This window comes from Fundulus heteroclitus, chromosome 9, assembly GCF_011125445.2.
Source record: "Fundulus heteroclitus isolate FHET01 chromosome 9, MU-UCD_Fhet_4.1, whole genome shotgun sequence".
Taxonomy (NCBI): Eukaryota; Metazoa; Chordata; class Actinopteri; order Cyprinodontiformes; family Fundulidae; genus Fundulus; species Fundulus heteroclitus.
The window spans coordinates 7,358,353-7,384,920 of NC_046369.1; the positions used below are offsets into that span (position 1 = coordinate 7,358,353).

Here is a 26,568-nt window from a genome sequence, read left to right on the forward strand (position 1 = left end):
TGGGTACACTCAATATGTTTTACATGTAATCAAACTCTCTGAGAAAAAAAAAAAAACTCTTTCAGCCCAGCTCCAAGTTTTCATAAGGACCCAAAAGGAGCCGAGGGGAAACTATCAATACCACTCCAAACATTATTCTGTGAAAATCTCAAATGTGAAACACTTAAGCACTGCATATGGCCAAAAGAGTTTATGAGACACTGCAGTGGGACTCAGCCTCAAACAAAAGTTGTATTTTGTCAAGTCTGGCTTGCTGTAAGCAGCAGAGATGTGCTTTATAAATAAACTACTGTTTTAAACTACTCCTATCTCTTCCATTGAGTTGGACTGATACCAGTCCAGACCAGGACCTAAAACTTAATTAACCTGAGTTTTTTCCCCTTTTTGCAGGCTTTTGAAATTTACAAGCTGTGTTAGTGTCCAATAGGGAAGGACAATTATTGTACATGTTTTATTGCAAGCTTAACTTGCTGGTCATTTTGCAAGCTAAAATTTACTCAGTCCCCTTTAAGTCTAACCCTCCAAGCTCAAAAACAATACAGGAGACGGGCAGAAAGCACAGCTAAGACATAATAAAAGGGATTTAGTTTAAATGTATATGACCAACGGTCCGTCCTAAGAAAAACATGACAGATCAGAATTGGAACTTTTTAACTGTTCACTTAATGAGATGGCTATAATAAACTTCAGAATATTCCATACAACAGCAAACACTGTTGCTCATCAGTCAACATAACACTTTGTCTTTCATCAGTTCATACAGTCATGGTAAAAAAAACTTTTCTTTGGTTTAACATTTTTGCTACAAATTATGTTGTAGAAATCTTTTGGGAAATAAGTTGTCTAAGAAAGTACCACATGGGGAATGCATGGTGTTAGCCTAAAATACTTGAATTCAGTGCTCTGCAAAATAATTCATGCTCTTTGAAATGTCTTACATTTTGTCACATTAACAGCAAGAAACTGCCTGGACTGTAATAAATGTTAGCAAATGTATTAAGTCCCATGCATCAAGGCTCTCCATACCTCCATTAGATTTGGTTACAGTTGTTGCTTAATACAGCATAAAAATTTTTAAAGCATAAAGTAGCAAGTAAGATAGTCACCTCATTAGGAAACTACAACCAACTGGTTTCAGTGTCACGTGTTTTGATGATAAAATGGCAGCTGTAAGCCATAAACCCAAAAAATATTTCAACGGGCTTTTATGTTAGACACTGTCACAAAACAGTGCATTGTTGTGTATTTGAATAAAGGTGACCCAAGTCAGTATCTGAAAACTTTACCATGCACATGTTACAGCCCATTTAATCTGATGCCCCTAAACCCAGGGCAATCCATTCCTTCAGAAAAGCCAACTAACATTAAGAAGTCCATCTGTGTTTAATTTAATGTCACTTCAATCCAGATGTTCTGTGAACGCTTTAGAAGTGTATTAGAGAACATCGGCGAACAAACAGCATCATGAGGACAAAGGAACATGACAAACAAGTAAGGGATAAAGTTTTTAAGACATTTAAGGCAAGGTTGGGTTAGAAAGTAACGTACCATTTTTGAAACATTTCACAGTCTGTCAGTCTTTTTAATAATAAAAAGAGTAATACAACTGCATACAGAGCTAGTTAAACTGATAGTTTAGGAAAGGAGAACATAAATCAGACAAGCAGCTCATGGTAACTCTGGAGGGGCTCCACCGATCTGTCTCTCAGGTGAGAAAGTCTGGCAACAGAAAAAAAATGTGCAGTTCCACAAATTTGGTATTTCTCTGGTCTATGGATGAGTGGAAAGAGGAAAGCCATTGTTGAATGAAAACTTTAGAAAATCCCATTTTGTTTGCCACCAGCCAAGTAGGAGACAGCAAATATGTGGTAGAAGGTGCTCTGATTAGATAAGAACAAAGCTAATTCTTTTTGGGCTACTTGCAAAACACGTGGGGGGTGTCATCATGGTACAGGGACTCTTTTTTTCAACGGGGACTAGGATGCAGCTCATCTGAACTGATGGGTAGACAGAGCTAAATTCAGGAAAATTGTGGAAGAAAGCCTTTCAGAGGATGCAAAAAACAAAACTTGAGACTGAGGCAGAGTTTCCCCTTTCAGCAGGGAGACAATGTTAAACATATAGCCATTTGGCTGAGTGTATGTTTTGAAAACAGTTGTAACAAGTAAGAGGAAACATTAAAATCTTGATATAACACTAAACTAATTTTCATAAAAAATGGTGCATATTCTTCCACACAACTGGGTTTTACCTATCATGTAGAAAAACTAACAACACTGCCATTAAGAATATATTTTTTTTAATTAGCACAGTTGTAACATGATAATTTCTAATTTTTTCAATAAGTTTAGACTTGATTCAGTAGTGAATGATGTGAAATGATGCTTTGCTGTGTTTTTTTTGTCTACGCTGTCTTTAACTTTAAAAGAAAAAGTAAGTAAACAGATTTCTTTAGGCTCTTTAGGCTGATAAGAAACAAAGTGGGAACATATTCAGGGGTTATGTTTAACAAGGCACTGCATAAGTTAAAAACCTAGAATTGACAGTGGGTGTACGTTCTTTTTACCTTGACCGTAAATTATCTTCTGGACTTGTAGCTTAACAACTGATAAATACAATAAAGCTCAACAGAATCCAATTTTTTCAATGAAAAAGGATCCCAAAAGCATAATTAATAATAATAAACAGCATTCTCCAAGCTTCTTCAACACTCCCAATTTAACAAATACACACACTGAGAGCATTCAACACAGTTGGGCACCCTCTGTTGTACTTTTCATTGTTTTGATTAATCAAAGCAATTATGGTTGAGGACTTGGATATATGCTTTTCTGTTATAATTTATTTTTGTTGGCCTACGAGGATGACTTTTACAAATTGGTCTGTATCCACTTTCAACACACTGTTAAACAGTAAAAATGAACGACAGGGGAAAGTACACATGTCCGAGCTCATGATCTCTGGTTTCACAAAGTGCTGTGGACTCTGACCTGAGTATAGTTTGGCAAATGTATTCATACGCAAGATCAACAGCAGAAACAAAGCCATGGTTAAAAATCTTAAAGTTTTAAACTTGTAAATAATGTTGTATTGTTGATGTTTAAGTCCAAACAGTAAGATTTGAACCCAAAAGAACAAGAAAATGAGGGATGTTAGTTTAAGCTGAGAGAGACTGTGCAGATTTGTCTTTTTGTTTGAGGCAGCAGGGGGTAGGTGTAGTTAAAAGTAGAAGGCTGATGTTTTGATCAGTGTGGTATCCCCTGCAGCGGTCTGTTGGAGGTTTCCAGGGGGGTGCTCTTGGCTGCCGTCGACATTAACCCCCGCTGACCCGAACATAAATACATATACTACTGAAATACATGCAGAACAGCTTTGGCACTATTCATGCCTCCACATTTCCCTTCTTTCAACTGTCATGTGAATTTGTAGCAAAGCTTCAACATGTTTTAAGAAGTAAAATACGACTCAGGTGTTCCCATTTGGGTAAAAGCTTTTAGATTATGTCTGAACCTCAGCAAGGAGTTCATAAAGCACCTTAGCAAGAAGCTAGACACAATATTTAAAAATGTAATGTATAGCACATTCATAGACAACGGGTCATTTTAAGCAGACAATTTTTACAGTTACAGATGAAACAGAATCATTATTTTTCAATTATTATTATGTCTTTATTCTCACCTTTGACTTTAACTTCTTGAACATAGGTTATAAAGTCAAAACAATACTAAGGAGCAACAACACACTTTACAGACTTTAACTGTACAGTTAAGTAAGCTTTTGCATTTTAAGGCGCAAGCTGTTAAAAATAAATAAACCCTGCAAAGGTTTTTAACACTAAAGTATACTGGGATAAATTCTGCAATACAAAGCAGCTTTTACGTGAACCACAAAATTACTCACTTCAATAATTTATGGAAAACCAGAGACTTTTCTACACCTACTAAAACCTTTTATTTTATCAAAAATGTTAACTATTTATACAAATAGTATGTGAAATCTCTTAGCTCTTTTGGGAAGTATTATTGTGCCCTAGTTTAAAGGGGTTTTAAATGGGCTTTATAAAGTTTCACTGCAACCCTTCTCGCTGCTCTTAAGACACTCTGTTATAGTTTTGAAGGTGTTTTTATAACTGGTTAAAGAAAATAGCAACCAAAGTTTATTTACCTCAGCACAGCGTCTGTGGATTTCACACCAAGCCAGAACCTGGTTATTCTGGAAGAGACAGAGAGGGAAAAAAGTTTGAAGGAAAACATTCACAGAGACAAATCCTTTGACATAAACTCCAAACATTGAACCTGTTCATAAGAAAATTCCTGCTTGTACATAAATTCCATTTATATACAAGCAGACCAAAAAAAAATGCTGTACTGTACCTAAAATGACAACCAGAAAATTACACAAACACAGGAAAACCTGCAATATAGTCACCTTTTAGTTATTTACCCAATTATCCTTTGGGGGGAAAATATGGTCCAACACACTTTGTGGTTGCTGAAGCAGAAAGATGTGTTTTTATGTGAGACATGTTTTTATGTGCATGTGAAAGTGGATGAGGGTTTATGTGCAAAAAGACAAGTGGGAAGTGACTCAAGAGCACCAGTAAATATGACTGCTTTAACCACTGTGACTGAGATGTCATTTAAAGACCACATGGACAAAAATATAGATTACACATCCCACCAAGCCAACAGAGTTCTAAATTATCCTTACTTTAATAACTCTATACAAACAAATGAATACAAAATATATGGTATTTCTGATTAACTGAGTGATTCATTCCTTAAGGTCATAAAAAGAAAGCAGATACCTCTATGCACCTATGAACATACCTCTATACCTCTATGAACATATCCATATATTACACTCAGAGTATATAATGACAAATGTTATTCTAATTACTTTAAGTTAATTTTATCCCACAAAATGATCACTTACCCAATTTTCATTTTAAATATATATATATATATATATATATATATATATATATATATATATATATATATATATATTTTTTTTTTTTTTTTTTTTTTTTTTTAAATGCTGACAAGACAGAAGTTGTCATCTTTGAAGTTTGTCATCTCTTAATCAATCACTTAATCTGGATGGCATTAAATTGGCCTCTGGTAATAAAGTTAAAAATCTTGGTGTTGTTTTCGACCAAGACATGTCATTTAAATCCCATATTAAACAGGTTTCCAGAGTTTCCTTTTTTCACCTGCGGAATATCGCCAAAATTAGAAACATTCTGTCCAGGAGTGATGATGAAAAACTAGTCCATGCATTTGTTACTTCAAGTCTGGACTATTGTAATTCTTTACTATCAGGAAGTCGACAAAATGCAGTTCAAAGCCTTCAGCTGATCCAAAATGCTGCTGCAAGAGTTCTGATTAAAATCAACAAGCGGGATCATATTTCTCCTATTTTAGCTTCCCTTCATTAGCTTCCTGTTTAAATCAAGAATAGAATAAAAAATTCTCCTTCTCATGTATGAAGCCCTTAATAATCAAGCTCCATCATATATCAGAGCTCTGATTACCCCGTATGTTCCTAACAGAGCACTTCGCTCTCAGACTGCAGGTCTGCTGGTGGTTCCTAGAGTCTCTAAAAGTAGAATGGGAGGCAGATCCTTTAGCTATCAGGCTCCTCTCCTGTGGAACCAACTCCCAGTTTTGGTCCGTGAAGCAGACACCCAGTCTACTTTCAAGACTAATTTTAAAACTTTCCTTTTTGACAATGTTACGAACGTGAATCAGGCAAACCCAGTATTCAAACCAAACAAGTGAGGTGAAGGCAAAAAACAGGATTTAATAATAAAACAGGGACAGGCAAGGCTCAATGGTCAAAATGGCAGTCCAAAATCCGGTACACAAAAGGCAGTCCAAAATAGGCAGAGGTACAAACAGGGCAAAGCAAGCTCGGATAACCATGGGACAGAAACAAGTCGGTAAACCGGTAAATCAGTCAGACAGGGCAGAAAAAACAGATCAGGGAACAGGCTGGCTCAGAATCAAAAAGGCTCTCGGGTTAGCATCAACAGGTCAATCAATAAAGGAACGCTGGAACAAAACTCACCGTGGCTCGTTAATGATCTGGCGGAGAACTGAAGACCGAGGCAGAACTATATAGTGGAGTACACAGGTGAAATGGAGTGAAAACTAATTACAAGTGACAGGTGGAAACTGAACTGATTGGCTAGTGACTGGAGGTTGACAGGTGAGCAGATCTGATTGGCTGGTAACTGGTGTTTGGGGAGTGACAGATAAACAGATTGAGTGAGCTGGCAGATTGCTGGGAAGAGACAGAACTGAACTGGAAACATAAATAAAATCAAACTACAATAAAATCTAACCTAATCCATAAACCAAAACTAATACAGAACCTAAACCTAAGACTAAACACAACACACACAAGCTATAATAGAAACCAAACAAGAAAGAGCCCAAAACCAAAACTGATTTTAAAGACCGGAGAGTTAACTAATAAATCAAAATTAACAAACAGCTGAAACAAAACCCAAATCCTGACAGACAAAGCTTATAGCTAGATTGGCTCATGTTACCCTGAGCGATTCTGTAGTTATGCTGCTATAGGCTTAGGCTGCTGGAGGACATCAGGGTCTATTTTTCTCACTCTGCTGAGTTCTCCTACTGTTTTCCAGTTTGCATTGCTTGTTGTTATTTCAACTTTGAACTTCATGTTCTCTCTGTCTTTTTTCTCTTCACAGTAGGCACACCTGGTCTGGCTTTCTGTTAGGTGTGACATCATTCAGGGGGGCAGATCATCTGCTATTACCATATAACATAGAAAGTACTCCTGGATCAATGTGAGCTTCTGTGCTTTCTGTGTCTCTGCTCTGTCTTCTCTAACCCCCAGTGGGTCGAGGCAGATGATCGTTCACACTGAGCCTGGTTCTGGTTCTGCTGGAGGTTTTTTCTTCCTGTTAAAGGGGAGTTTTCCTCTCCACTGTCACTTCATGCATGCTCAGTATGAGGGATTGCTGCAAAGCCATCAACAATGCAGACGACTGTCCACTGTGGCTCTACGGTCTTTTAGGAGGAGTGAAGGCTGCTTGTTAAGACTTGATGCAACCTGCTGGGTTTCCTTAGATAGGAAACTTTTTGACCAATCTGTCTGTTTGATTTGAATGAATTTGACTTTGTAAAGCGCCTTGAGATGACGTGTGCTGTGAATTGGCGCTATATAAATAAAATTGAATTGATTTGAAAGCAGACACCTGTACCACTGACTCCACAGTCTGATATTGAGTACATTTTAATATTACTTTAAGCATAGGGCCTATCAGAGCACGCACACCACACTTTTATTTTTTGCTGTTCTTAATGCCTATATCTATTTTTATTTTATTTTTTTCTAATATCCATCCCTAACTGCTGGCTTGATGCTGTCTGCCTACAAACAACAATACACAATAAAATATGACTTTATGCTTTTCAGTGGGATAATATAATAATTATTTACATAATAATCATTACGTGGATTAATAGTTTGTGGTAATGTTGTGTCCTAATTCTGACATGCTTAAGGTCAGATCTGTATTTGCTATTTGATATATGACTAACAGAAAGAGTTAATAATGGTTCACATATTGAAGAAGCAGCAGGAGAACTACTCAATATTATCTGTAGGTAGATGGGAGGTCTAACGTTGAAAACTAATCATTCTTCCATCTGACCACGCACACTGCTCACTAATGTAGGAAAATTTAATATTTAGCGTTAGTTACCTGAGTAGAATATTACTAGGACTGTTCAGAATGTTGGTGAACATAGTAAATACTTTTTGAAAGATACAGTTGCCTGGATTATTGTCACTTAACATTGCGGCTGTGCTGGGTTTTGCCTGCTCACGTGTCAGTCTTTCACGGAAGCAGCACGCATTTTGACCACGCACACGCGAGAGCTGAAGCAGGTATATGTGTGGATGGAGAGAGAGGTGAATGCAGCATGCGCTTCATGGATTAAACCATTTACTAAAGACGGAGGGAAGATCTAATTATTATATTTTGCATTAAGTTTGCATTAGGTTCTTTAGAAAACAAAAGTATTAAACACAATAATTTTAGCCCCAATATTTTGAAGGGTGCCTGAGCACCCTCAGTGGTACAGCTATTTCTAGCTTGTACCATTCAACCTCACAGAACAGCTCCAGCTCCTTACCCACCAGTGAGGTGACATCCCACATTCCTAAAGCCAATTCATGCCACCAGGGATTAGCATGCCTAGGTCTCCACCCTTGACTGCCACCCAGCTCAGTTTGAACCCAATCCGGATGTTTCCATCAGCAAGTTGTGGACTCACATAGAAGAGGCATCCTGTAGCCTCTTCAGGCTGAATCCAGCCGAGCCTCAATCACAAAATAATACACGGTAGTAAAAGTATATTGATCAAAAGATATATTAGTAGGTGTGCTAATAAATAACTACTACAAAATCTAAACAAATGCACATCTTTTATAGCAAGCTTTAAAATAACGAATGAAGTGCTTGGCAACTATTTTTGACTTCCTTTGTTAAAACACCCAGCAACGTTAAAAGGGCTACTGTTATCTCTGAATTGCTTTGTCTTTATCAGCAAAATTCACTTTGCAATTATGCAACAACAAAACATCTATTAGAGTAGGTGTGTATACCTGGCTGCTGTTATGTCTGTGCACCTTGAGATTTGTGAGTCCCCAGTAATTGTGTGCATGCGTGGGATAAGCTGCCTTAACGACTCTTAAACCCTCTCCCGGGTGAGCTGTATTTAGACTGAACCAATCTTTTACTTCACACAAAGATACACCCTGCTCAGAGCCTTTCCTCTTTAACTGGCCATTGTGTCCACTGTATGATGAAGGTTATTAGGTTGTCAGAGCCAGCAGAACAGCACTAAGGTCAAAAGATAGGAAATAGGGGTTAAAGGTTTTTAACAGTATATATCATGGTAAAGAGTTTAACCGTCAGTATTCAACACATGTACATATCTGGAGAAATGGTATCACATGTGGCGTATTATACTGATAAGTCGTACATTATTAGGTTTAAATTATCTTCACAAAAAATATAAAAAGGGAATTATTTCTGCAGTTTCAGCTTTTGCCTGAAACAGTTCCAACACAGCAAAATTAAAGCCCTGCTGGATCATGCAAAATGTCCATTATTTTAGTGGAAAATGGTCATTACTCCAAGTCAGTGTTCTAATTCCTTGTCACAATGACTCCTAACTTTATAATGATGCAGCTGCTAACGGTAGATATAACTGGGTCAAGGTAATAAAGACCTACTGATTTTGATGAGGCCATTACAGAACTGCTCAAAAAGCTCATAAAACATAATTAAAAATTAAGATAACTGGCTATGTTAATAGCTATATTATTGGGAGGAAATACAAAGGGCGTGGTGCCTATGCCAAGACAACCCTTTTGCTTTAAGATTACCTCAATGTTGATGGTACATCTGTGCTAGTCCTTGAAAGGGACACTACTCAGACTCTAGCTACCCAGGCCCCTATAAGAAATGAGATGAAATGAGAGAGCTCAAGTAGTTTTGCCCCTGATTCATTGATTACTGGCAAGTTTATGGGGAAGGATGAGTGAAAATGAGTAGTGAAAAGGAAATACTTTACATTTTTCTTGTACAACAGAGAGCGATTCAGCACCTTCGATTACCAGTTATATGACATATATGTCTTATAATAAAAGCAAAAAGTAGAGCCTGGCAAAATTATTCATTGCTCTTGAACTTTTTATATTTTGTCACAAGCTTCAATTTTGGGTTGGATTTTATGCATAATACCAACACGAAGTAGCACATAATTGTGAAATGGAAGAAAAATTACTAAAAAAGTCCAAATGTTTGACAAATACAAGTTGAAAGTGAGCCAGGCATTTGTATTTAGCCCCATTTACATTGATTTATGTCGGTCCACCAAATTTAACAGGAAGAGCAAAGAGAACATTAATAAGATATGCACCCAAAAGGGCCTTTGTAACTTTGGAGGACCTGCACAGCTCAGGTCGGAGAATCTAATGACAGGGAGACTATTTTTGATGCAATCCACAAAGCTGGTCTTTATGGAAGGGTGGTAATAAGAAAGGTGGTGTTGGTACAAAACTATACAAAGACACATTCACAATTAGCCACAAGCTGGAGGGTTTACAATGCAAGCGTGTGGAACGATTAGGGTTGGACGATAATTCAATAACAATATATCAACGATAGAAAAGGAAAGAGATGCTCTAGTCATGGGGAATCAAAACTAATAATGTATGCCACCCTGCAAAAACTGATCTAGAAATAAGTAAAATGTTCTTAAAGTTGGTGTATTTGTCCTTGATTTGAGCTGGTAAATAATATTATCTGCCAATGGAATGAGTATTTTGACCCCTAAAATAAGATAATTAGACATCCTGCACTTGAAATAAGATGATGGAGATGAATTGTTCCTATTTTAAGTGCAAAAATCTTGTTCCATTGGCAAATCATCTTATTTACCTACTCAAATCAAGGACAAATACACACATTTTAAGAACATTTTACTTATTTTAAGTTCCGTTTTTGCAGTGCACACATCATGTGTGGTGAAAACCTAACACCACATCCCCCTGATTACACCTTCCTCGCCATGAAACATGGTGGTGGGAGTATCATGCTGTGGGATGATTTTCCTCAACAGTGAGAGGAAAACCTGGTACAGTTTGCAGTATGGACGTTTGCCTTGTAGCAGAACAACAACCCTACACATATACAAATGGCAAATGCTCATAATCTTATGCCTGAATGGGCGTATTTTACATTTACAAAACTCCAATTCAAAGGCGATGCAACTAAATACAAATTGAAAAGCAAAGACAGGACTAAAGAAGATGGTTTTGAAAAAATATTGTTACAAGATTTAACACCACGATGTTGCGCCCTGAAAAGGCACATCCATATAGGGCTGCACAATATATCGCAAATATATCACCATTGCAAAATCAGTGTTTAAAATATTTGTACAACAAAGTACTGATTGGAGTCCAATACTTGTTGGCTAATATAATCCACATGTTATGGACTTGCATTTTACATTTTAATATAATATTTAGCTAAGTGGACAGTCTCACGGCAGCAGATACTCACATTGGACACAAAGAAAATTGCCAAAAAAGGCTAAAGGCCAGAGTGTAGTAACCACAGATGAGAAAGACAGAAAAGGAGGAAATAAGCATACATTGCACCTGATATATTCATTGCAATATTTACCAATATTACTGTTATCACAAGATTTTCTAATATGGTGCGGTACTACATCCATACCAACTTTCTTGGGCAAAACTGCAGACAAATGCATGCTTTCAAGAGTTGAAATCCTTTCCAGTGTGTTTTAATAGCTCTGTTTGAGCTTGTTGTCAAAGAAGGTTCTGTGCGCTCTCCTATGCAGTAATAACATCCTTCAAGGATCACTTTGGAATAAGGGCCACATGATTTATGAAACCATGCATATAGTGGTCAATCACAATGTACAATCAGGTATTAATAAAGCAGACAAGAAGTGGAAATTATCTGATTAGTCATCTGTCCTTCTGCATCATTAATCTACAAATTCCTTAAAATCATCCACATTTACACAAGAAACATTCACAGTTGTAGACTGCTTAAATATTACCACGATTCTACGGTATTTTCACGCTTAGTTAAATTATTCACACACACATTCCAGATTCATTCATTAACATTACTGTGAATACAGTTGAACAATTCTGGACTCTACCGCAGATGTCTAAAAACATTTCAGATTTCAGAACCTATTCAAACCCATTACCCTTCATAATGTCAAATAAACTAGGCAAGCTTTATTGGCAGAAGGTAAATTAAGTACTTTTTTCTCAGATCTCCCATGCTATTGAGTTTAATTTAATGAGAAAACATTGCACAGCCCATGTCATGTTTATGTAATCCGTATATTTAAAGATAATTAATCAAATAGACCCCAAAATTAGCATATGTGTCCTCTTGTGTGCTTAAACATCGTTTTAGACTAATGAACACAGCTTGATTACCTCTGGAAGGAACTAGAAAGACAGCATAAACAACAAGACATGAAAAACTATAATCCTGGCTTATTTTGGTTAAGATGGTGTAGATTCTCTGTCAACCATGATAACCTAATTACCTAAATACATAGAGGCTCTACTCCTGTCTGTTTGTACAACACGTTTCTCATGAAACTCTATCGCCTCATTAAACGAGAGCCCAATGTTTCTCCAAAAGTACTGTTATCTTTGCAGTATCGTTCTGTTCTGTCTTGGTCTTAGGTCCCTGATCAGAGTGGGACGAACATTCATCAACCAGCAGATGGATTGAGAAACAGCAGTAACAAAATCTGAGTTACACAAACACACAGGACACATTCTCTAAATTTTCTCCTATTGCTACTCATCCAGATTATTCTCTTTTGGTCACTCTTTCACTTCTGACTTTTCTTTGGACCCTCTAACTTCCCACGTATCTGCCAAATCAAAAAAAAAAAAAAAGACAGGAAAGACTTGATGGTGATTGTAATGATCAACTGTGAATACTGCAGACAAAACTAATGAAACTTTACAAGCCTATTTAACATGTCTAGTCTATCTGGAATGACGGCTCTCCTTACATTTTCCCAGGATCATCTGCATCTCCCTCATTATGTTACCTAGCAAGTATAACTCAAGGCTTGTATGCAAATATTAAAATTTGTTTAAACGCAGAATGATACATTTTAAACACTTATTTATGTTAATTTTGTTGATTATGGCTTAGACTTAATAAAAAACACATTTCTCAAAAACAAGAGTATTATATAATACAATAAAAAAACACGTCAGCATACTGAAATGTAGTTGTAAAATAAGTTTTTTGCATGAATTAATGCCCAGATGTAGCATACAAATTTTCAAAAAGAAATACCTGACTGTGGAAACTTAAGACTAAAATGACTTTTTTTTGACCTCCCACTTTTCCTCCAGATTCTGGGAAGTTGAATTTTCTAAAGGAATGCTGAACTTACTTTCACATGAAAGAAAGACTTTGCACCACTAGTCCTTTTCCGCCGAGTCCAGGTAAGATGTTCTGACATTTTCTCTGATTTTCTCTGATTTAGAAGTAGCCCATGGCCTTGATACATCTGTGTGGTGGCTCTTGATGTTCTGACTTCAGCTGCAGTCTAAAATGTCTTAGGAATCCCCCCCCCCCCAACTCTTCAATGAGCAGTGCTTTACTGTCCTCCAAAGGCTGCATTTTTTGAGTGACTTTAGTAGGTTCACCTTCCTTGTAACCTCTGTTCCTGTATCAAAAACATATTTTATTGGTCAGATGTAATGTTACTTAGGAACTGGATGTTGAGTTTCCATTAGACAAGCAAAATGATCAAAATGTATAAAAAAATCAACTCATTTAGTATATCACTGTGCATAACCTATCTAACATGTGTTTCACTATTACCGTAAATTGAATCACTGCAATAAATACATTTTAATATGATATTTCCATTTATTGAGATGCACACGTAAAAACATTTGACTTGACGTGACATTATTAGAAAGTGTAATTTCACATATTGAGAAAATAAATATAAATATTGTGATCATATTTTTTTAAGCATATTTGGCAGTTTTCCACATTTCTTATTTGAGGATAGAGGGTATAACACATCAAAACTTGGCAAAGCACCCATTTCACACATTTCTAGGTCTGAGATCCACTAGAGAAAGCTGTCACGAGAGAGCCATCAGAAACCTAGATGAGCGACTGAGTCAGACGCACTTACACTAAAGGACTTCCACATGGCTCTCCTGGCTGCCCAGTCCACGGCATTCGTTCTTGAGGAAAAACAACTTGATTTTAGCCAACGACACAAACAGCACACACAGGGAGAACCGTGCACGCGCACAGCTGCACATGCCCCTCAGTGTTTAAAAGAGAGAGTCAGACATAAATCACACTTCTTCCAGATGCAGCGACAAAAAGAAAGTGTGGGTGTGTATGTGTGTGTAATTATGGTGAGGTGCAGTAGAAAGTCTATTTAACACAATGCATTACTCCTGCTAATCACACCCAGATGACCAGAAGCAGACAGCTATGGTGTATCTTATTTGTGTGAGACAGATTATGACTGACTTCCATTTAACAAATTCTACATTTTCTTTCCCAAAAATAGAACATTTACAACAAAGTAATCCGGTTAGAAGTCCACTAATTAGTTTGTGTAAGAGTTTTTTAGTGCTATGTGTCAAAGATAGTGCTGTGGTGCTCCACATCCTATGAATAACAAATGTTACTGCAAAACAGTTGGTCAGTGGATAACAATTAGCAACAGTATAAAAAATTTGTGTAACTTTGTGGAAACATTTCTAGGAAAGAATCACAGTAAAAACCAACATCCTACTGCAAGATAATTTCCCTTACCAGAAACACTGTAAATATGGTTAATTAGCGGCATACCAAACCGAAAAAAAAAATACTAAAATTATACGGGTTTCAATCAAGTTGCACTTTATCAGGGATCAGAAAAAACTAAACGTAACTTTTAAATGTTCTGTGACGTACAAACAGAAGTTATTTTCACCAGTTTATATTGTTGCCTTGGGGCATAGAATGTTATTCATCTGTAGTAAAGGATTGGATTGAAAGGCTGATCATGAAACAAGATTTATAACTAATAGAACAGACAATTCCTGATTAGGATTTATTAAAAGGTACAAAGCTAAGTATAAGCGATAGATACCACGTCGAGTTTAGGAACAATTGTTGATCTCACTGACAGCAAAAGTAAAATCCCTTAAAATTATTATGATAAAAAATTTCTCTTAAAATTTGGACATTTCTGCAAAGCAGAAGCAGTTAAATATTCAGTGGGACCTGATAGATCCTCACCTGGAAACACAATCCTTCTAGATGTGCAAAGCAGGCATGAACTAGTTACTGGGTCAGAGTTATCTTGGGAGCCGAGATTACTCAGAGCTGCTCCTCCCCCACCAATGCACTGCTGGTCAGCTGGCTCAAACGGAGGCTATCACAGTTCTCTCCCACTTTCATTTTCATGTTGTGGAAACTAAATGAGAACCACCAGTTGCTCTTATTAAGGTAATACTGCTTTTAAAACTACCAGCAGGGAATGCAAGCTGACCATCTGACTATAACAGAGGTGACCAACATGGTGCCCGTGGGCACCAAGTAGCCTCCGAGGACTTCATGTGGTGCCCACGAGCCTGTTCTAAAAAAAGCACAATCCACCAGTGAGCTGCATCTAAGACTTTATTTTATTCCGATACGCTTCCGGTTTATTCATTTTTGCATTTATATAGATTTATAAAGGACAATATCAATAACAAAACATTAAAAATGTATTTATTTTACATAAAGTTAAGGTGAAGTCTGAGTCTTCTAATTCAAAGGTACTATTAGCCCTTCATTTGACACAACACCAGTGAAGTAGCTCTCAACTTACAAAAAGGTTGGTGATCCCTGCTCTATAAAGAGAGGACTCCTAAAAAAGGTATAACTTTCTAAAAAACAAGCACATGATGAGTACAACTAAATTTACTGAGAGGTCATTTTATATATCCTTGAGGAAGTTTATGTATTAAAATAAAGATAAAAATTGACAAATTTAAAAGATTAAAAGAAGCATAGCGCAAAATTCCTCCCCCCCCCAAAAAAAATGCAGTGTGCAGCAGTACCGGTGTTTTTTGTGTTTGTGTCAGTGGCTGAGTCCAATCGTTACAACCTCAAAGCAAACATGGCAGATACAGCGACTGATTACTATGACAAAATCGGGTGAGAAAGAAAAGGTTCACCATAAATTTATGGGAAACTCATTTACATTGTTATTGTAATTGATAATCCTGGTGAACCCGATATTCAGCCAGACAGAGTTAAGTTTTTTTGTTTTTGCGTTTATTGCAGGGATGAGTAATGGTAAACGAGACAGGCAGTCAAAAGCAGACTGGACGGATGAGTAGTGGTAGGTGAAGCAGGCAAGCAGAACCAGACTGACCAGGGAATGCAGGCAGTGACAGGACAAACAGATGATGAAGGCAGGGGCTGACCAGAACAGGCGATATGTACCGAGGAACCACCGGACTGGGCAGAGCTAGCAGCTGGAACTCACAGGGAAACAGACAGACTCGTGCCGCACACAGACACTGGTACCATTAGACAGAGAGGGCTGAAAACACAAATGAAGCAGAAGAATCCAGCTGGCTGAGCACACAGGGACTGATAGAGGCCGAGCACATCAGACAAGACGAGACGATCTGGCAGTGAGTGGATGACTGAGGCAGGTATAAGTAGCCAAGTGAAAAGATGAGCAGAGCTGACTCTAATTAGTGCAGCAGGTGGATCAAGAGCAGAGTGGTGGCTAGAAAAGTCCGCAAAACTCCAAAACAAATAAACAAAAAACCTAAATCAGGACAGGTATGGCTTTAAGCAGAAATTATATATTTGCTTTTCTTGAGGAGGCTTATAAATCATTCAGAATACGATTCATAAAAAATTAATTAGATAAATTATTGGAAATCAAAACAAAAATTCTTGTTGGTGTCCACCCCAGTCACAGACAAAGTTGTGCCACTGTGATTCCCCATCCTTGCCTTGGAATGCATTCCCTTCGTTTCAGGTGAGAGCAAAATCCACCCCACGGTGATCAAACACCATCTAACCCTGGTCCTGCTGATCAAATAACACGGCAATCACAAAGCTGCATGGACTTCATCTCTGAAGTGAATCACACAAACTTTTGTAGTCTGCCATCACTCACTTCTATGCCTGTCTCTCTGCTTTCTGTCTGCCCACATATCACTCACCCTATCTGCTCTGTGTATCTGCTTGCCAGGTTGTCTGTCCTCAGGTATGTCTGAAACACCTGCCTGCTCTACCGTCTTTCCTTTCCTCTGCAGGACTTCATGCTTGACCAAGTTTGTGCTTCTGTCTCCTTGTCTGCCCTCCTGCAATCTGACCTATACTCTCTGGTTGTTTCCACAGCATGCCTGACCTCTGGACTGATTAAAGTTACCTACCGCAGAGCAGTGAATCTACTTAAACAAACCGTGTTAGTAGGGACGGGTGATATTAGGAACTTAAAATTAAAACACACAATACTTTGTCACATTTATTGCAGTTATGATGAAAGTGGTGATCTGGGTATTAAAAATGCTCTAAAAGCATTGGTATTTGGCATTAGATTGTAGGGCTATGGCTATGCGTCACTGCATATAGTCAGAGACCCAATATGAATACTACTGTTTGAACTAGAATATAAATTTTATCAAGTAGACTACTTCAGTACACCAGTTATATGAAGTAGTGCAAGTATACCAAAAAACAGAACTTATCAACTTAATTCAATTCTATTTTAAAGGCATACTATGCAACATTTTTCAGTTAATTAATATGTTCCATACCGTTTTGGATGATTAAATGAGTCATTTCAGGTTGAACAAAGGTTTTCTCGGCCGCCCTGGTGGTCTGTAGGGGAAATACCGTACTTGCTATTGCAGGAGCCCTCGGCCCGCACTCACAGGCTCAGAAGTCTCGTGCAAGACCGCGAGAGTCGTTCTTGCTTTACGGCGAGAACTGCTACACGCCCCCAGTGAAAGGCATGCTCGTTGCTAGCGCAGTGGCGATATTTGTGCAGTTATCATGGCGGAACCAGCGAGAAAACAGCGAAAGCCCATGTTGGAGCAGGCAAGAAAGAGGAAAAGGGCTCTGGACAGAGAGAGGAGTCGTACACGGGTGAACATCAGGCAAGCTTTTTCCGAATGGCGAGAGCTAAAAGAAAAAGAAGGCTGCAAGGCTGACGCGGACCTCGCGTTTCTGCTGATGTGATTGTAAATAACATTGGAATGGTTTCTCACTCTCTGGGTGCATATTCATACTTTCACTGTTAGTCATTGTTTGTACTGCCGTTTTTTCGACTTTTCGTTGCGTTCGCCTGCCTGCTAAGCTCAAAACAACCGCGCCTGGCTTGACGGAGAAACCAGAACAGCTGAGCATCTTTACGACAGTGCACTTTGACAGTGCACTTTTACTTTCGCCCTCTGGGGGGAGCCTCGCTGGAAAATCAACCCCGGTTGCATAGTATACCTTTAAAATATACTGATATTACCTTAGAGAACCAACTGAAGAGAAACAATCCCAACTATAGTGTTTTGTTTGTTTTATCACAATAAATTACAATTCTTATCACGATAACATTTTTTTCCATTAATGACAGACAATACAAGTGGTCTAAATCAGCTTCCTCTGGTGGGAAGCCAGGGTTAGAGATAGAGTGAAGAGCTCAAAGTGGAGCCGCTCCTTCTCTGCATCAAGAGGACCCAGCTGAGGTGGTTTGGGCATCTAATCAGGATCCCCCCTGAAGGAGACCTGGGGAAGATCCAGAATTCGCTGGAGGGACTACATATTACGTCTGGCCTGGGAACGACTTGGGATCTCCCAAAATGAGCTGGTGGATGTTACTGGGGAGGGGGATACCTGGGTTTCTCTCCTGGACCTGTTGCCCCAGCGACCCATCTTGGATAAACGGAAGACAAAGGACAGATAGATGACAAACCATACACTTTGCCCATATTTATCCACAACTCTCAAAAGGGACACAGTCTAATATCCAGGGTTGCTACACATTTTTCCATGTACAAAAGTCTTTACTTTCACAGTATGTGATTCTCAAAGTTCACTTTTAAGTTAAAGACACAAGATTTCACAATAGATTTATGACTTAACACGTGGAATCCGGAGAAACAACAGATGGACGAATGGAAGCTCCAGACCGAGTAAATTCCACACTTTTTCAGACTTTTTCAAAAACCCTGAATCTCATCTACATTTTATACCCACAAAGATCCAGCTCTACAACCAAGGTGGGAATTTTTGTTGTTGTTATTCTTAGTAGTTTACATCAGGAAAGAATGTGGGAATATGACAACATCCCAACACACACATATGTGCACCCTGTTGGACACAAAAGAGCTATAATTACACTATTACTTCATACGGGGGAAAGTAGTGGAAAACCCAGAGACGCGGCATAAAGAGGTGTAAATAGAAAACTGGTGATTCACATTCTAGTGGCTGCACGCTTGCTATACACAAACCGAAGGGAAGAAAGAGCGAAAAACACAGGGTTCACCCGCAACAAGCCAGAGGAAGCAATGTGTGCGTGTTTGTATCATTCTGTGTGATGACAGAGGAGGAGGAGTGCAGCTGTTTGCCCTTACTGATGGTACAACTGCTAGAGCTGTTATCAAGAGGTTTTTTTTCTCCTTTAACACAGAATCACTCTCACACATCCATCACAGTGAGTGGACACTAAATTGTCCCATAAATGCAGCAAAGAATGATGACGTTCCCCATGATGTGGCCAAGGAGATTTTCTTCTAGTTACAGATGTACACAAATATTTGATTGCCTCTCCATGCCCCAAAATGACTCAGAGAAAGCCACGCCAAGTTCCCTCAGATGTTCTTTCTTTTGATAACATAATTTATTTTCTGACTTCAAAATAGATTTAACTGGTGGTTGGCTAAATGTTTTCACATTATGGCAATCCCTAACCCATACAATTGTCTGTATTGTTGCCTCTGGTGTTTTTCATCTTCCTGCTGAGAACATTTGATGGATTCTCTATTCAATTCCCTTCTGTTCACTTTATTTAGGTAGCCTTGATTCACAACAAATGTAATCTCAAGTCACTTTAAAATTACAAAACCAATCTAGTTCATATACAGAAAGTCTATTCAGTCAGATTGTATAGACAGAGGCGAATTCAAATCAGACTTATTCCAGTTGAGTCCTCATCATACAGTCAAATTCTGTTTATTATATCAAGTTGTAAAAAGGTTTATATATAAGAAAACCCAGCTAATTACATCAAATCTTTGACTTCACAGCAATCCCTTATACTGAGCATGCATGTGGGGAGAGTGGAAAGGAATGACTTCCTTTTAAAGGAATGAAACCTCCAGCTCTGTGTGAGTAGCCATTTACCATGACTGGTTGGGGGTTTAGGTCAGGCCAGTTTGCTAGCCAATTAAGGACAGTGATACATTGGTTCTTAAACCAGGTTTTCCCACTTTTAGAGATGTGGGCAGGTGCCAAGTTTTGCTGGAGAATGAGTTCAGCATCTCTGGAATTTTTTTAAAGATGAAGTCACTTGAACACCTCAAATTGGCAGAAAGAGAAAGCCATCAATGGGTGCCCCCAAATTTCTGAGGAGGGAAGTGATCAAAACACCTCAAAATGGACTGCAAAAGACTGGCTTGTTGTATGCAGCCACTGAAGTTTCAGTTTCCCCAGTAATTTACACACTAAACCTGAAGGGCTCTTTGCCTAAGTTCTATTATTAACGCAAAGGGAGCTAAACCAAAAAACAAAGAAACTACTAACCAAGGGGAAAAGAAGAAAACCGATGTAAAAAGAAACAAATCCAAACGCACAAAGACCAGAACACAAGAACAAACTAAGAAACTAAACACAAAGGAATGAACTAACATGGAACCATCTTACTAACAGCAATTAACAGAGAAATGAACTGAATATGGAAAGACCTAAAGAACATAAAGAAACGACAAGGAAATGATCAAAATACAAATGAAAACCTAAATCCAAACACCAAAGTATTGCAACACATTTGCTCTACTAAGTATTAAACATGTGTCTTAAGAGGGTTTAATTATTTTGAGACTCTAGTTTTTATCAAAAGAGTTGTGTCTTGTGTTTGATTTTGAGAAACTTCTTTTAATAGATGTTGTGAGCCATTTGAATTGTTCTCAATTTATTCGACAACCCTCATTTGTAGGGTAGGTTGAATAACGTTTGGTGCAACTGATTGTCTGTATTGCCTTTCTGAAATAAAACTAATTTGATGGAATTCTTATGTTTTGACCTTGGTCACCTTGTTTGAAAATATTGCAAAAAAAGTGGAAAAAATGTCAGCCATAATAATCAATTAAGAAAGGACAGCCTCTATTTAAATATTTCAACATTATATATTTTCTGTCAACCTTTTATCTTGATCTTTGACCCTTAAAATAACAGTTTTATTTTTTTGAAAGGCTTGAAGACCCCAAATGATTAACAGAAATACATTTTCTGTGCAACATTTATTTGTGCAAATCTTTTATTCTCTCCAACAAATATGCATTATTACAAAGTTAGAAAATTTCTAAGCAGAAATAACACCACAAGTCCTGACTAACGACCAAAACTTCGCACAACAAATTTTTGCCTGTTAAAATAAAATCCAAAGAGATGATTTATCACGGTTCTGTTTGCCACAACCTCTCTGCATGTTTTATTTCCATTGCTGCAGCATGATATTGACTATTTGACAACTCCACTCCATAATATTTCAGACCAAATGCTCCCTTTCTCACACCTCTGTCCCAGAAACCCTACCACACACGTACACAAATTCACACACACACACACACACACACACTCACACTGATCTCAGTTGTACAAACGTATCCAGGGGCCACCCCCATTACTCAGTACACAGGTGTTCAAGTCTACTTTGGGAGGACGAGGAACAGACCCGACCTGAGGTTTTACACATGACCATATGCAAACCAACACACACAAACACACACACACAGTCTCTTCTATACACCTCAGAGCCACTGGGACTGAACTCCGTGGTTAATGACTTTCCCACCCACTACACACTGTGCACATGTTGAAGCTGTTAACGATAAGTGGCTTTTCAAACTTGGTAACGTCCTAATGTCCCTGTTAATCTAACATTCCTCACTTCAAAGGGCCACAGTACATGGACCAACAATTTTCTGTCAGATGAGCAATTTTGTGAACTATTAACAATCAGCGAGCAAACATATTTCAGGCGTGTCTTTGCCCAGTAAGTACAACCACCGATCTGTGCAAAAGTGAAATGTTTGGCCCAAATATCCAGGTGTAAATAGTTTTGAAAAACAAAACTGTATGTCTCTTCTGTTGAGTTTGAAAGTGTGCTGGACTGAGCTCTTTTCATTGTGCATAATAAAACAAATTATTGATGCTGCATTTCTCAAAAACACTGAACAAAATAATGAGTGTACAGTAAGCGAGTAAAAATCCTAAAGAAGTGAATGAGATTTATTCAGGATTATAGCTCACAGCTACTGAGTTAATGCTACTAAGTTAATTAAATATGAAAATAAGATATTTATTAACTACAATATCAGGCTTTTCTTGACCAATACCCATTTCTGGTTTTCTTTGTGACCTGATCTGTCTTAACAAATTTACAATGATTAAAATTTTTTACTTCTTCTTTACAAAAAATAGAAAAAAATATCCTGCTGGTTCTTTGATGGAGGGAGTGGATAAAAACCCAACAGGAAATAAAAGAAATTTGCATTCATAAATTAAAGCATGCGTTCCTAACCTAACCGAGATGAGATTGGGTATCCGCAAAGGTATTTTGTCATTTAGGCTGTGCGTCCACATCAATGCAGCATTTTAGGAGACGTAGACGATCGTTTTTGAAACCAGGTCCCAGAGTGGATAAATTTCAAGGTGCAGGTTTGATTTTTTTCCCTGTGTGTACATGCGGTCTGCATCTTTTCTTAAATGATAATGTTGTGTCTTTGCCTTTCTCTGTAATCTGCATGCACCTCAACCTCATAAATAATAACAAAGATGGTGTCATCCAGTATTGCGGCATCATTATTACTGTTAGGAGCGTCCTTGGACTCTAGTGAGCCAGTTGTCCCCTGCCAACCCACAAAAAGATCACATAATCAAGCTACATCATATATCAGAGCTCTGATTACCCCGTACGTTCCTAACAGAGCACTTCGCTCTCAGACTGCAGGTCTGCTGGTGGTTCCTAGAGTCTCTAAAAGTAGAATGGGAGGCAGATCCTTTAGCTATCAGAATCCTCTCCTGTGGAACCAACTCCCAGTTTTGGTCCGTGAGGCAGACACCCTGTCTACTTTTAAGACTAGGCTTAAAACTTTTCTTTTTGATAAAGCTTACAGTTAGAGTGGCTTAGATTAACCTGTGTTATCTCTGTAGTTATGCTGCTATAGGCTTAGGCCGCTGGAGGACATCAGGGTCTATTTCTCTCACTCTGCCGAGTTCTCCTACTGTTCTCCAATTTGCATTGTTTGTTGTTATTTCAACTTTTAACTTCTTACTCTCTCTGTCTTTTTTCTCTTCATAGTAGGTACACCTGGTCCGGCATTCTGTTAGCTGTGACATCATCCAGGGGGGCAGATCATCTGCCATTACCATATACCTTAGAAAGGATTCCTGGATCAATGTGTGCCTCTGTACTTTTTTTGTGTCTCTGCTCTGTCTTCTCTAAGCCCCAGTGGGTCGAGGCAGATGAGCGTTCACACTGAGCCTGGTTCTGGTTCTCCTGGAGGTTTTCCTCCCTGTTAAAGGGGAGTTTTCCTCTCCACTGTCACTTCATGCATGTTCAGTATGAGGGATTGCTGCAAAGCCATCGATAATGCAGACAACTTTCTCTGTGGCTCTACGCTCTTTCAGGAGTGAATACTGCTTGTCAAGACTTGATGCAATCTGCTGGGTTACCTTAGATAGACCAATCTGTATGATTTGATCAAATTTGACTTTGTAAAGCCCCTTGAGATGACATCTGCTGTGAATCGGCGCTATATAATAAATAAATTGAATTGAACGTGTAAATATTTGTGTCTGAGCCCCCCCCCCCCCCCCCCCCCCAATGGTGCTGTGTTTACTACAGGAGTTGTCTGCGCATGCCAGGCATTTTGTTGCATGTTTCTTTGGTAGTGTCACAGCGCCACCCAAGGGCCTGGCATACCTACTACAGCCTTTTCAGTTGTACTGCATCCTCTCGCGTCGACGCAGATGTTTTCTTAGTCGTTTAACAAAATTTACCATGTTCATCTCCATGTAGACAAGGCCTTAAAGTATTGAAAAAAATTCTCAATCAGAGGAGATCAATGGGAAAGTCGACCAATTATGATGACTGTCCGATTAATTGGCACATCTCTGTCTTTATTGCATATGACAAAATTTGGTAAAATAACAATTTGAAGCACTTTAGGTTTTTAATATCCCATCTTTACAAACCGGAGTTCTACTATTGTATTTTCCCTTTGAAAATATTGTTTTTGTCCTGCTTTAACCATAGATATAAAGACATCTCTACAGTTTTAACCTCGACTGCATCTTGCCCATATTACTCAGCTAAAGGAGGTTATTAAAAAGTATTTTTTATAAATAAGTGAAAGAATATGATAAACAGTATTACAGCACAAATGACTTCTATTAAGTAATATCAATAACTCATAAACAAGATTGTTGCTGTTTTCAGTGTACTATACTGATTTGGACAAAATGTCCAGCATCAATACCGGTTATTTGATTTATTAAACACTTAAGCATATAATAAAGGTCAATACCTTGTCTTTTATTTAGATTTTATTCTACAGGCCAACATAAAATAGTGAAGGGAAGGACAATGACACATGGTTTTCACAAGTGTTTTTGGTTTGTTTTTTAAAACAAAGAAATGCAAAATGTACATTTTCAATATGGATTTTTACCCCTTGTTTCAGAACCATCTTTTACTGCAATTCCAGCTGCATGTCTTTTTGGGGAATGCCCCCACCAGATCTGCGAATCTAGATACTGATGAGCAGACTTTTCTTACATGTGTTTGTACAATAAAAAACTGAAAAAAATGTATCCTTAATGTTAAAACACTTCACAGTTATGCTCCACATTGCATTGATCTAATGAATGAAGAACAAACGATGAAGTTTCTGATTGTAAAATATGAAAAAGTTCTAGTGTGAGTATTTTTAAAAAGTAATGTATGTAATTTAATACAGTAATATGACATCAACATAGAATATACTATTTACACACATTTGCCCCATAATTTTAGCATGTAGTAAAAAAAATTGTGTTGCGCACACACATGCTCTCATATTCTTACACACTTATGAATAATTGACTTCACGCATTTGCTCGAAGCGTTGGCCACAGACAGCGGTAGTATTTACCTGAATGTGCCTGAAGGCTGCCGTCAGCTGGGTCATGTGCAGACTCAGACACCTGGACGTGCATCTTGCGCTGTTGACTTTCTCCTGGACATCCTCCGGCTCTGGGGAACTCCTGCGTGCACGTGCCACGGTCAACAGCACGCAGAGAAGCACCAAAACGGCTCGAGCGACAGACATCACCGCGCGAGGAAATATGACCGCAAACACCAGCCGAACAAACGGATTTGAGAGTGGTGAAACGACGGACGCTTCACCGTCGTGCCTAGTGTGCGTCCTCGTGTGAGAATGAAAGCATCTGAGCGCGAGGAGGCAGGGAGTGGAGCGGCTCTATCCTGCTCGCGGACACTCCCACCGCCGCCACGCGGAGTTCTAATATGTTCTCAGTCCCTATTATCCTGATTACCATCATCATCATGGCTTAAAGCTTTACTCTCTTCGGTTACCATGCAAACACGAACGCTGTGTTGCATTTTTTTTTTCTTTGTCACGTTCATCGCATTCTTTTCATAATTTTATTCCCACCTCAGAATTTATATGTTATCTTTAGCCCTTAGATGTCACGCATTTGAACCCATCACCATGTTAATTTCAGGTGTAGCATGAGTTGCTGAAGAAATAGGTCTCCTTTTGTGATGTGTCCAGATGAAGCCACGTACTGTACGGCTGATAATTGAATTGTAAAGAAGAGGTCAAGGTCCAGATTTGTGGACTAATGCTTTAATTTCCCTTTTCAGATCAATAATCCATAAAACTGGGGTTGGGACCCTACTCATCTCTGAACAGAACAAGTGTTATATATTAAGAAGTATGTGACAGTAACACACTTTGACAAAGAGGGCGCTGTTAAGAGGTTGGACTAAAATGCAATGTGTCTTTCTTGTAACAGCTGTGGGAATATGTCACCATACTGTAACATGAAAAAATATTTATGCCTGAAACAATCTTATTAAAATTGCTTTCATTATTCTCCAGTTAAGATGGGGAGGAGGAGACTAATTACCAGCTCCTTGTTTCCTGCTGATATATTAAGTGGGGCATAAATACATGTGATCACTTATTGAGATACTGTGACCATACTGGAGCTTAATTGATATTGTTGAGGTGCCACAAAGAGAGCTGTTCCAGTAATAACTCCACATAGCCTATTTCTAATTAGACTAGCTTTAACTTTTAGCAACAGGTTTTCCAATTTAAACATCAAACCATAACATTAGCATGTGTTAAGTCGATCTTGTCATATCAGCAGGGGAAAATGTTTATTATACTATGTATAGAGACTAGTCACCAACAGGGTATTTTTTTTTTTCATTTGAAGGTTAAAAAAAGTTCTAGTATTGTTATTGTTTTTGATAACAGCTGTAAAAATAACTGCCCATCTGTATTTAAATCCAAGTTCCAATGTCAGTGGTAAATCGAGTTGTTTATATTGAAGGATACATTAATCACATTAAAAAGTATTAATAAAGTACAATTTTATTTTTTTCTTTTCTTTTCTTTTTTTGTTACAGCAGAAGAATTAGTGACGTTTCATATTTCAGTCCAGCTTCTAGCAGT

The 26,568-nt window shown here is 38.2% G+C and overlaps 1 protein-coding gene and 1 pseudogene across 1 annotated transcript; both read right to left on the reverse strand.

The window, feature by feature from the left end:
- LOC118564234 overlaps positions 1-1,032 on the reverse strand; it is a 3,146-nt pseudogene extending 2,114 nt beyond the window's left edge.
- A 630-nt stretch (positions 1,033-1,662) lies between these two features.
- LOC118564124 (anosmin-1-like) lies at positions 1,663-26,244 on the reverse strand. The gene is made up of 3 exons (XM_036140932.1): positions 25,015-26,244; positions 4,165-4,212; positions 1,663-1,719 (listed from the first exon to the last, which is right to left on the reverse strand). Exons 1-3 carry the CDS (start codon positions 25,189-25,191, stop codon positions 1,669-1,671), a joined length of 276 nt encoding a protein of 91 aa, XP_035996825.1. The 5' UTR covers positions 25,192-26,244; the 3' UTR covers positions 1,663-1,668.
- Positions 26,245-26,568: the final 324 nt, after the last annotated feature.

What these genes read in the sequence shown, in the direction of transcription:
- LOC118564124 (XM_036140932.1), bottom strand. Translation starts at nt 25,191, where the DNA reads ATGTCTGTCGCTCGAGCCGTTTTGGTGCTTCTCTGCGTGCTGTTGACC. An exon ending in CAGCCTTCAGGCACATTCAG is followed by an intron (nt 4,213 to 25,014) that starts GTAAATACTACC and finishes TGTCTCTTCCAG; the next exon opens with AATAACCAGGTTCTGGCTTG. An exon ending in TCCACAGACGCTGTGCTGAG is followed by an intron (nt 1,720 to 4,164) that starts GTAAATAAACTT and finishes TTCTGTTGCCAG; the next exon opens with ACTTTCTCACCTGAGAGACA.